General features: G+C 39.8%; 1 protein-coding gene across 7 annotated transcripts in view; it reads left to right on the top strand.

Moving 5' to 3' along the window:
* Boll (boule RNA binding protein) overlaps positions 1–12,576 on the top strand; it is a 57,430-nt gene that overhangs the window by 35,668 nt on the left and 9,186 nt on the right. The window contains exons 11-12 of one of the 7 annotated variants that reach the window (XR_015736875.1): positions 8,650–8,785; positions 9,366–10,583. The exons of 4 other annotated variants lie outside the window; for them this stretch is intronic. Coding sequence is in view for 1 of the 3 variants with exons in the window: in XM_087902465.1 (XP_087758591.1) it covers positions 8,650–8,673 (24 nt within the window). In the remaining 2 variants the exon portion in view is untranslated. Of the gene's footprint in view, positions 1–8,649; positions 8,976–9,365; positions 10,584–12,576 lie in introns of those variants that run through there. 2 more of the 7 variants (XR_015736874.1, XM_087902465.1) reach the window with 2 other exon arrangements.

Genomic DNA, 12,576 nt, shown 5'->3' with positions numbered 1-12,576 from the left:
TCTACCACCAAAGTACTATAGCCAGAAATTTTAGGTGGAGTTCCCTATGCATTAGATAATTAATTGTTCTTCAATGATTTGGTGGCTCTCAGTCGAAAACTGCGTCTGTCTCTGGACAGAAACTCCACCTCTGCTTCCATAGCTGTGTAGAACTTCGTGATTCTTTACTGTGCAGACCACAGAGATTGTCCGCTTTTGTTTGTACTACAGACATAGAAATCTCAACATGCAAATGGTACATTATTAGAAACATCTCTTTTATAAAACATACTAAACCTAATTGACAGTTAAACCTGAACAGTTGATCAGTGGGTACAGTGCTAATGTAATTTCTATTGCTGGGGTAAAATACCCTGGTAAAGAGGAACTTTAAAGAGAAATTGGTTTATTGGGCTGACAATTCCAGGTTACAGCCATCATTTCAGGAAAGTCAGTTCAGGAGCTTAAGCAGCTTATCAGATCATACCCACAGTTAGAAACAAAGAGAGAATAAGTACATCCTTGCGTGCCGTTTCCTTAGTAGCCCTGCCAAGGGAATGATGCTGCCCAGAGTAGGCTGGATAAGTTAGCAATCACAATTCCCCACAAACATGTCTGAAGGCAATGATCTAGGCAATCTCTGACTAAGAATCCCTTCTCAGCGACTTGAAGGTATGTGCAGCTGACATGTAAAACCATCAAGGTACTAAGTCATGCTTGGGAATGAAAGTTCTGACGGACCATTGTCCAGGGGTAACTGTGGGTCACAGAGGAATATGCTGTATGTTTTTAAGTTAGAGGAAACAACTTTATATACTTTTACCATTTTTAAAAAGGGGGGAAATGTGTCCTAGAGAGATAGGTAGGTGGTTAAGGGCACATACTGCTCTTACGGAGGATCCTATTTCCGTTTCCAATACCCACATTGGGTGACTCTTTGGGAAGAGTATAATTTGGAAGTAAATCAGAATAGGATTTGACTGCCACAAATGTTTCCCTCTGTCTTGGAATAGCCACACACCTGAAAAGTGCTGTACCACTGTGTTCTTCCATTTGTTTCTTTTACTACCTTTATTATTTCTCATAAGTCAGTTTAGAGGCTAAAGTTGGCTTATATTCAGCTGCTCCTGAGCATAGAGGAAGACAATAAAGTGTTGTGCTACAGAGACACAGACTGGAGGAAAACTGTCAACAGCTTCTTCTGAGAAAAGAGAGTATAAAAATCACATGTGCTTCCCCAAGGTCAAACAGTGTCCTTCAGTTATGCAGCATATGTTTACCCAAAACTATTCAGTAGTAACTATGTAGTTCAACATTAGAAATGCATGGATTCCCTGTGCATAGAAGTTCCTTGTATATGAAAATCTAAGACAGTAAAGAGGATCATAGTCTTAAGAAACCAGTATCCGAATTGTCAACTGGAAATAAATAAAAAATGTTTTTGTTGCTTACACATAACATAGTAAAGGCGGTGGTGCATAGCTGCTCCTCAACCTGCAAAGTTGTGTCCATCCCAAAATATCAGCAGCTATGAGCACTGCTCCTCTTGCAGAGAGCCTGAGTGTTCGGTTGCCAGCACTCACATGGTGGCTCACAACCATCTACAGCTCCAGTCCCGGGGAATCTGACACCTTTTCCTGACCACTGTGGGCATCGGGTGTACACATATATGCATACATACAGAACACTCATACACATAAAATAAAATACATAAGTATTTTGAAAAGTAACAACCAAATGTAAATCAAAATTATATTTAATTCATCTCACCTATAAAATCTCAGCTTAGCAACTCAGTACACTGTAGAGTGAGTGGTGTCCTTGTGAGATTGCATGGCCTACAGGTAGGTGTGCCCAGCATTAAGGATATCCTGATACATACTGAGTCCAGGAAAAATCAAAGTTTCAAAGTAGAACTATGATTTCTGCTGAATGAGTATGACCTTTGCACCATCTCAAATCAAAATAGCATGAGTTAAACCACTGTGACTTGGGTTCTATCAGTATATACCAGCTTCATTAGATGCTCTAAAATAACTAGGGAATTAAACGTTTAATTACATGCATAATTTGCTTGCTGCTGTTAATGTATAGTTTCTCATTTTGTTGTCTTTTCTCTTCCTAACATGTTGAAATTAAATCTAAGATGGCCTCCACCTGAACTTTAGATCCCTTGTTATATTTTGAATTATTAATGGTGATGAACTTAAAAAAAATAAGACCTATATACTGTCTTCAAACATCTTTGTAGCAAGAAGGAATGCCATATTGATTTTGATGGTATCAATACTTACATTTAATCTCTGAGTTCAAGGAAAATAACTACCAAGATTCTACATTGAGGGTTTTTTATATTATTTTTACATGTATGGGTGTTTTGCCTGCATGTATGTATGTGTACCAGTTGTGTGCCTAGTGCCTCAAAGGTCAGAAGAGGGCACTGGATTCCCGGATCAGATGGTTGTGAACCACCATGTGAACCACCATGTGAATCCAGGTCCTCTGCAAGAGCAACAAGTGGTCTTAACCACTGAGTCAACTTTCCAGTCTTGTACATTGAGTTCTCTTGTGGTTGAAAGACATACACAGTCCTCAAGAGCCTGCAGATAGAGTGCATTGCAGCTTACTTTGCTTCCCTTATAGTCTCTGTATGGTATAGTTTCAGACTTTTCATGTGACCAATGGTTGCAAAGAACAATTTGATTTTTAACAACAAAAAGAAAACTTTATTTTTGACTCGATATAAGTTTCATGGTTTCAGAGGCTTCTATCCATAATCTTGGCTCCACTGATTCTAAACCAATGCTGAGGAAGATATCACGGTGTACCAGAAGTGAAGAATACAAGCTGGAGAGCCCCAATACACACACACAGTGATCTTGCCCTTCTAACCTGAGCTTACCTACTAAGATTTCCAGAGCCTGCTAAAATAGTGCCACTGCTAAGAACCAAACTTTCTAGAATGCGCCTGTGTGGGACATTTCATATTCAAACTGTACGGTTTTGCCCCTGGACTCCAAAGATCACATCTGTTTGATAACACAAACAGTGTTTTTAGTCCATCTAAAACACAAAAGTGTGTTTAGTTCATCTCTAAGAATTCCCATAATCTTAACACTTGCAACATTGTCGAAAAGTTAGGTCAACAGTCTTCTTCTAATACTCAAGACAGGCTCTATGGATAGCAGTCAGTTGTTAGCATGCCTGCATGTGATGGACATGCCTAGCATCTAACAGCAGTGAACTCCACTTCTCTGTACTAGCTTCTTCTGGGCCATACTTTTTGTCAAAGTATGTCAAAGACCATGCGGTACTTTCCTTTGTGTCTAGGCTGTCTTTCTCAACATGATGAGTTCCAAGTTCCACACACATTTCTAGTAACAGGATTTTATTATTTTAAAAGTACTTTTAATACTTCCAAAAATGTTTTTGAGACAGTATCTAATTATTTAGCTCAAGCTAGTCTTGAGCCTGCAGTCCTACACACATTTTTATTGTTATCTACTTTATAACAGCACACTAAATCTTACTCCTGTCTAACTATAACTAAGCTCCCACTGATCAACATATCTCTATCCTTCCTTCTCCTGCTGTCTTAGTGACCATTCTAATGCTGTGAAAGACCCCGTGACCAAGGAATCTTTAGGAGAAAACACTTAACTGGGGGCTTGACTACAGTTTCAGAGTCTGTGGTCATCATGGCAGGGACCACAGCAGCAGGCAGGAGTGGGGTGGAGCAGCTCCTGGGAGCTGATGTCCTCACCCACAGCAGCAGGAGAGAGAGCAAAATGGGTCAGGGCCTGGTGTGGGCTTTTGAAACCTCAAAGCCCATCCCCAGTAACACACCTGCTTCAACACGACCACACCTTCTAATCCTTCCCAAACACTTTCACTAACTGAAGACCAGATCTTACACATGAGCCGTTGGCATCATTCTCATTACACTGAGAATGATCGCACCAACTCTTCCAAGTTGGTAACCACCATTGTACTTGCAACTCCTGTGGGATTTGGCCTGTAGAATATAGATGTACGGCCTTTGGGTTAACACAGTGTCAGGATAATTCATCTTCTTCAAGCCTCATGTGAAGTATAGTATGTATTGAGTGTATTTCTGGGGTTTGCTAATCTGTTTTTAGTTTAATGTGAATTATTTCATCAAACACCTGTGGGCTATTCTAATACTGGATTTACTATAAATTCTTACTATCCAGAATAACTATCTGAGGTGGAAGAGCAGTAAAATTAAAATTAGTTATTAATTAGATACAGCTGAAAGCAATCATATTAAGTGAATTGGGCAATTTTAGAAAGACAGATACTTTGTTTTCTCTCATTTGTAGTTCCTAGATTTTATTATGCAGATACATAAAATCATGTATGTTTATATGATATAAAATGAAAGTAAATATGTTTAAACAAATGGGACTAACATTAGGGTGGAGGGTTGAGAATTAAAAAAAATGGGGCTATAAATGGGAATATGTTCAACATATATATAATAAACAGATGCAAAAAAGTTAAATAAAAAATTCTTCTTAACTACTGTGGAAGATTATATACAAGCTAATGTGATAGTCTAATTTTTAAGTACCTCTCGGAGGATATCTACCTATCAGATAGCACATCTGGTTTTCGTATCAAAATTATATGCTTCCTTCTTGGTTTGAGCATTTTCTCTGCATTCTGAGTCCATCGTTCCTTCTAATTGGACATCATTTCTCATTTTTGTTTGCTAATCCTTAAAACCCAGGCCACTTGAATGAGCCCCTTACCTTTCATAGCAAAAGATTGAGTTTATGAAACCATAATCCCTTAAAGAATATTTTTCTAAACATTTTTTTAAAACATCTTCCTCTACTTTGAAGATGAGAGTAAGCAGTGGGATTTTATATTAGATTACATACTCCATAACTTTTTAATTTTACCTGCCTTGGAAAAGTATATAGATGAAAGATAAGGCTTTCCTTTCATTCCAAATGAATATTTCTTTAGTATTGTCAAGTCAAAACACATTTGTTCCCAGATCCCAGTAAATGCTTCAAACCCCAGATAGTAGCAAATGCTATGTATACACAAACATTAATCTGATAACACAACTAATATATAGCTCAGTAGTGGGGAGAATATGATGGGCAAAGGGATAATTCACACCCAGAACATGTTGGGATGAGACAAATAAGCAATTTAAAACAGACAAATTGTTTATTTCTTGATTTTTCCATTAGTGACTTTTGGGCCACTGTAAACTACGTGTAGTAAAAGGGGGACTTGAGATGATGGAAATGTCGGTGTGCACCTGTGTTGGTTACCTGTCTCGTTACTGCAACAAAGTACCTGACAAAGCTTGTCAGGGAAGAAGCTTTATTTCGGTTCCCAGTTTAGAGTTCATCACTGCAGAGCCCACGGTGACGTAACAGCCGGAGCTGGAAGCACACACAGTCAGGATGCGGAGTTCATCACTGCAGAGTCCATGGTGCCGTAAGCCGGAGCTGGAAGCACACAGTCAGGGTGCGGAGAGAGGCCTGCTAGTCTCAGCTCCTTCTGTTTATCCAGTCCCGTCCACTCCAACCCCTAGAATGGTTCACCCAAACTGAGGGTGGGCCTTCCTGTCTCCTATTAATCTAATCTAGATGACCCCAGACAAATCCCAGCAGAAGCTCATCTCCCAGATCCTGTGAAAGTAACAATATAACCATAACAGATCTGTCTCTTGTTGCCTTGACAGCTGCCCTGCTTGGGTGTTTTCCATCAGCTTTACACACACTAGCATTTTCTGAAGAAATCACACCGGAGAAAATGCCCCCATAGAGTGGCCTATATATAGGCAAGCCTGTGGAGCATTTTCTTAATTAGTGGTTGATAGAGAGTGGCCTGTAGGCAAGCCTGTGGAGCATTTTCTTAATTAGTGGTTGATATGGAGGGTATAGCCTATTGTAGGTGGTGCCTTGGGCTATATTAGAAAGTGGTCTTGGAGTGGCGCCTCTGTTATATAAGGAAATGCTCTTTGGTTGTGAAAGAAAACAAGCTAAGCAAGCCGTGAGGCGCAAGACAGTACAAGTGTCCCTCGAAGGCCACTGCATCAGCTCCAACCTCCCAAGTCCCCGCCTGCTGGAGTGGGACCTGAGAGTTGTAGGCAGAAGTCAGTCGCTTTGCTCATGGTGTTTGGTCACAGCAGTGGAGACAGCTGCCAAGCATACATAGCTTTCCAACCAAGTCGTCCACTCATCCACATAGACTGGTGCCCATCTTGTAATGCAAAATGTATTCACTCCGACCTCAGAATTCCCTGTAGTCTCTAACAGTTCCAAAACTGTTACCTAGTTGAAGTGCAGAGTCTCTTCTGAGACTCAGACAATCTCTTTTCTAACTTCAATCAAATAGTAAGTTACATACTTCCAATATACAATGGTATAGAGTAAATATTCTCATTCCAAAAGGGAAGAATGGGGATATAGCAAAGGAAAGATCAGACCAAAGCAAAACCAAAACACAAAGCAGGTAAAACACCAAATCCTTAAGCTCCATGTTCGTCTTCTGAAGCTCATGAAATTGTGTGGACTCCAAGGTCCATCAGTAGACCCCCCTGACACTCCGGCTCAGCTGACCGCAGCGCATGGAGCCGTGCTATCGGGCTGGCTCTATTTACTGTCTCTGGCTTTCTTTGGTAGACATCCTATGGTCCTTGTATCTACAACACCCTAGAATCTACATCGCAACTTGAACTTTACCTTCACAGTTCCACATAGCATCCTAATAATCTCTTTGCAAGAACTCTGACCTTGCCACACGGTGCCTGGCCTCAGTGGCACTCAGAAACTAGGGAACAAAACCCTGTAACCTCTCCCCTGAATCTTAAATCTTTCATTCCTGCAAAAACCAATGCCACAAAATAATGCCAGCTCCAGCTGCCAGATTGGGTTGGAATCCAGCACCCTCGGATTACGGCCGTAGCAGTGGCTGTGTGCCTTGGTCGATGAATCTGCAGAATCAGTTTCTATGGTTTGTTTGGTTGTCTGTCTGAAGTAGGGATCTTCTTCTGTGACACTCTCCGTTCAGGTTTCTCCTTTCTCATAAATTTGTATTCTCACATTTCATTTGATGAATGTAGTCTTGTCTTCAATTCTCCTTTCTTGTCCTATTGAAGAATAATGTTGGGGGCTGGAGAGATGGCTCAGAGGTTAAGAGCACTGCCTACTCTTCCAGAGGTCCTGAGTTCAATTCCCAGCATCCACATGGTGGCTCACAACTATCTGTAATGAGATCTGGTGCCCTCTTCTGGCCTACAGGCATTCATGCAGACAGAACACTGTATACATAATAACTAAATAAATCTAAAAAAAAGAATACAAGTGTGTGTGTGTTCATACTGTGACAATTAGTGAAAAAACAGAACTTTTTAAAAAAAGAATGTTCTGTTTAACAATTACAGATGTTTTCTCCTCTGCATTCTCCATGTCCACATTTTTAAACTTGTACACACAAGTTCACTTTTTAAGTTTTTTTACTCTCACTACAGATACGAATAAGAGCATTGAAAAGTAGCCCTGTCACAGGCTGAATGATACATAAACTCACCTCTCTATCTGATTGAAGTAGATGTGAAACTGTCCAGAATAGGGACTGACAGGTGGTGAAGGGGGAGGGATAAAAACAAGGGCAAAATTTGTCCACTTGTGTGGACACGGCTTCATGTAGCACCATACCTTCATGTGCAATGAATGTGCACAATGAAAATAAATAGTGTTACATTCAAAGAAAATCAGAAGACCGCTTGCCCATATGAAGACCAAACTGTGTATTAAGCAAAATGGTGAACTATGCCTCACAGTGTAGTTAAGGTCTTATGGAAGTGCTTTATTTTAAAAGTAGAAGCAAAAAGAGAGACCCTGTTTCAAAAACATGAAATAAAAATAAAAGTAAAAAGAACACTTAGGTCAAATAAAAGGCTTCAGTATACAATATTTTTAAAATAATAATAGAAGAGATAATGAAAGTGACAAATTTAAAAGCAGTAAAATAATATTAGAGAAAAAACATAGTGGAACAGCTTTTCTCTAGAAGTCGTCCAATACTGGATCTTGCCAGGTAAAAGGGTTAGTCGGCTGAAGCGGGGGGTCCTTCCGTTTGATGCTGTTGAGATTGGTGCTGCACCTAAAGTGTTGAAGGGTCCGTTCCCCAACAGCGCTGCCCTCGGGCCACAGTTAGTGTTGACAGCACAGCAACAACCCGGTGCAGTGCGCATATGTGGGGCTCCAGCGCTCACTGGTGAACACTGCACGCCTGTCTACCCGTCCAACTCAGAGGGTGCGCTCTGTGTTCACAGTCTCCTAGGCAGCCTTCGGCAAGATGCCTCTACACTTTCTTAAATGTGGGTTTTAATCCACCAGATAGAGGTTGATATTCTAGCTCACTTGTGATCTGTGCCGACCTGGTCCTGTTGTATATAATGAACATTTACACCATGCCACTAGAAGAGGGAGTGTTCAGTGCAGATTGTAAGTTCCTGGAAAGCAAGACGTAAGCAAGAGCTGGGTTCTCAGTGCCAGCTTCTCCTAAGCACCACCTTCTGCAAGTCTTTAGTAAGTGTTGGTTATGTTCTGCACTCATCTATTCTTAATCTTTTTTCACTTCGGCCTTCCTGATCTGTATTTTCTCTTTACTTAACAGACAGTGTGGAGCATTCATTATTAAGACAATTGGGCAGCTCTAGTCCAGCTCAACTGATTTCTTGTCCATTGATCCTTGTGTGACCAAGATCCAGCTTCAAGGAACCGGCTAGAAGCTGCCCGTTGTGAAACTTAGGGTTAGTTAATATCTCACCATACTTATTTATTCCATTATAAGCTGTCTGAATTTGATGAAATTTGCTTTTTACTGCTGTTTTACAGTTTTTAATTAGGTAGATGTGGCATTTGGCTTTTTATGTTAGTTAATTGCAGTAACCCTTTTTACATGTTTTATCCATTCCATAAATAATAACTACCCCAAGACTAGTGAGGTGTCCTTAATTTTCTGTGTTTTGTGTTACTTCTTTTAATCTCAGATTTTTCGACAGTTTGTTTTCTATCTTTGATACTTAAACCTTTCGGGGCGGAGTCATGTCTAGTCTAATAGAATTTTAATACTGCGTAACGTACAGGCTGCAGTGGCTTTAGCAGTCTGGTTTGTCCGCTTGCTTGGCCGGGTTACCCCTTGCTATGCTTTCTCGAAGGTTTCCCAGTCGCTACTGCTACTCATTAGTGTTGTTCTGCCATGGTTTCTGAATTTCCATAGTGTTTGATAGTTTATGATAACATCTCTCAGGTATTAGAACTAGCACCAACGTGATCAGATTCTGGCTTTTCGTCTAATTAATTTAACTATATTAATTTTTTCTGTTTTAGATAAAAGTGTAACGTCATACATCATCATCCATTTGATCCCAAAGTTTTCATAGAATGTTAATCCACCTAGAATGTTTATAGAAGGCCTTCTGACATTATCATCTACTATCCCAGTGATTTCGTCCTCTTAGGACGCTTTCCTCCTGTTTCCATTGTTAGCAATACACATGACTACATACGATTAATTCTAGAAAGACAATTATTTTCATAAAATGTAAAATTATTTCTTACACCAAGAGAAAACTAGATTTTAGTTCCAGGGCCAACTTCCAGTATAAACTTGGAAAATGATAGAAGGATTCATTGTTTAAAAGGTAAAGAACAAGTCATATGTTTCTAATCAGGAAAATCTCTGTAGTAGGACAAGAAATGCCTCGTTTTATGTTTACTCACAGTTCTTTCCCCGACTTGGGAATTTGTGAGCAGAAGAAGAAAAATCTAATACTAGCGTGACTGTGCTAACTCTCCCTTCCTCACCTGTGCCACCCAGAGCAGCCCATGCTCGGCCGCAGCAGCAGAAACAAGATGATCAGATCCCAGACTTTTTCCCGTGAGTCAGATAGGCGTTTTTCTTTTGAAACCATAATAAGTATGTGTGTCAGTCAAATAGTTCCCTGACAATGGTAGGACCGCATGTCTATATACTGGCATACAAACGTCTCGTGCACTAATTATTCTCAATTTTTAAAATTTAATAGACTAGTAAGTCCCATAATGAAATTTCAAAAGATTTTGTTCTGTAGTTTAGAAAATAATATATTAACCAGTGATGTTAGAAATCTTTTTTAATAGCACTGTTCCCCAGAACAAAAAAGGTTACTGTTGGATTTTTAAAATGTTAAACATGATACTAAACAAATCCTGGACTGTTAATAAAAATTAGTGATGTATTGGACAAAGAATTCTATGATAATTCGTACCCAGCGTGTTTCTTCTGCAGGTATATAAATGATAAGCCTATATACATATAAACATGTATGTTATGTGTGTTCTTATATACATCATATACACATATGATTCATGCATGTATACAGTCTTGAAGTTAGCTTTATTTTGAGAAATTAATAAAAACTTTGGAATTTATTGACAATTGAGTTATGGATAGCATCATTTGTCCTTCTTGGCTTAGCTTGGTAAGCCAAATATGCTGCCTCTAAAAATAGAAGGAGAGAGCAGAAATCCCTTTTACCACATCCAAGGGAAACCCATTCATTTATTTCCATCTTTAGTATATCATCAACAGTTTTTTAAAGTAAATTTTTACTTGTTTAGTGTTCATTGTGAGAAAACAGTTTGAAGAACCCATCTGAGATTCACTATTCAGATGGAATGGGTACTGTAAACATACGTGTGTGCATTTACATGACTTGTTTTGCCAAAATTCCAGATGCGGTTAAGATAGAAAGAGGTATTCAAAGTTTAAAGCTTTTATCTTGATGAGGTGATTTCTTCAGATTGGAATGGAGTCACACTCAAAATTCTTTGTATATTTCCCAAAAATTTTACTTGGGCAACATGAAAATTCAGAATCAAAGGCCTGGAAATGACATTCAGAAGACAGCAAATTCAATTATCATATTTCAGTGTTCCATTACTACTATTACAAATTTTTATCTCCTAGACCTATACTTTTGACTATTCTGAAGTCTCACTAGATGTAAAAGAGGCAAATGAAGGCTAGAGAGATCCTCAGTTAGGAAAGCGCTTGCCCTGAAGTCAGGAGGACCTGAGTTGAGTTCCCACAAGTCATGTAAGACAGCTCTGCATGGTGACTCACACCATAATCTCAGTGCTGGAAAGACAGCAATTCCTGGGGCTCACTGGCCAGTCAGCACAGCATACCCAGCAATTGCCAAGTCATGGTAGAGACCCTGTCTCAGAAAGCAAGATATGGGCCACCTGAGTTTGACCTCCACACAGAAGTGCATGCAACCACACTCAAGTACTCATGTTTTTTCAATATCTCTCTCCCTCTCCCTCTCTCCCTGTCTCTCTCTCTTTCTCTCTCTCTCTCTCTCTCTCTCTCTCTCACACACACACACACACACACACACTCACTCACACACACACACACACACACACACATAGACAAAGGGAAAGTTTTTACCTGAAGGGTAGATATGAGTCTTACTCACAATGGTATGTGAGTATGACTCACAAGGTGGTACATTCGTTCCTTCAATTCCAGCACTCAGGAGGCAGCGACAGGTGAATCTCGGAATTCAAGGTCAACCTGGTCTACATACAGTTTCATATCAACTACACAGTGAGACCTTGTCTCCAAAATAAAAGCAAATAAAATAATAGTAATACTCATGTTTGTGCTGTCTCTCCACTTGTGTGCCTTCATTGCTATGCGTGTGTTCCTAGCGGTGTGCTGTCCAGCGTCCATCCTCCCTGCTGAACCCATTGCCGGCTCCCACCCAGTGGGCACTCTTTATTGCACCCGCATCTGTTGACTCTGCTTCCGTGATTGCACAGATCTGACCTTCTACATTGTGCTTATTCCTCTCAACAGTCCTGCCCCTCCACGTCCCTGACTTTACATTGCCAAGTTTCACACTTTGTTTCTGTCTGACATGGTTTTGTTTTCTACCTACGAGTCTCGTGATTATTTGTCTAGGTTCTGCAGATATGAGATAGCAGACATAAATTTCCTAAAAATGAAATAAGAGAGTATATATTTCCAATTTTAATTTTTATACATTCTGATTAACAGAGTAAAGTAATGTAATGCCAAGCTTGACTGTTTTAACTGAAATACATAGTAACAGATTGCATAGTTAAACATTTCATGCAAGGCATCCCTCACTAGTAAGTGGTTACGTTTTACATATTTAGTTTTAAACCATGTAATCTGCAAATTTCCCATCTGTTTGTTGGTCATTTATTCATACGGTAATGTATTTCGTAATAAACAGAAGGTACAATTCCATTATTCGACAATATATGACTATAGTTTTCTTAAGGAAACTAGTGTCTTAGCCACATTTTTGATCCAAATGTGCAGCTAGCAGAGTAATTGTGGTTTAGTATCTGTGACGGTCAGTATTGGTTGTGAGCTTGACAGTATCGAGAGTCACTGAAGAGACAGCCTCTTGCCATGTGTGTGCGTGATTACTTGGTTAACCGAAGTGAGGTGTTCCTCACAGTCACGGAGTAACTTGGCTCCATGGGCTGAGGTCCTGGACGAGCGACAAGGAGAAGCTGG

The sequence above is a fragment of the Myodes glareolus genome, chromosome 27, assembly GCF_982192425.1.
Source record: "Myodes glareolus chromosome 27, mMyoGla1.1, whole genome shotgun sequence".
Taxonomy (NCBI): Eukaryota; Metazoa; Chordata; class Mammalia; order Rodentia; family Cricetidae; genus Myodes; species Myodes glareolus.
This window is presented reverse-complemented; position numbering and strand designations above follow the sequence as displayed.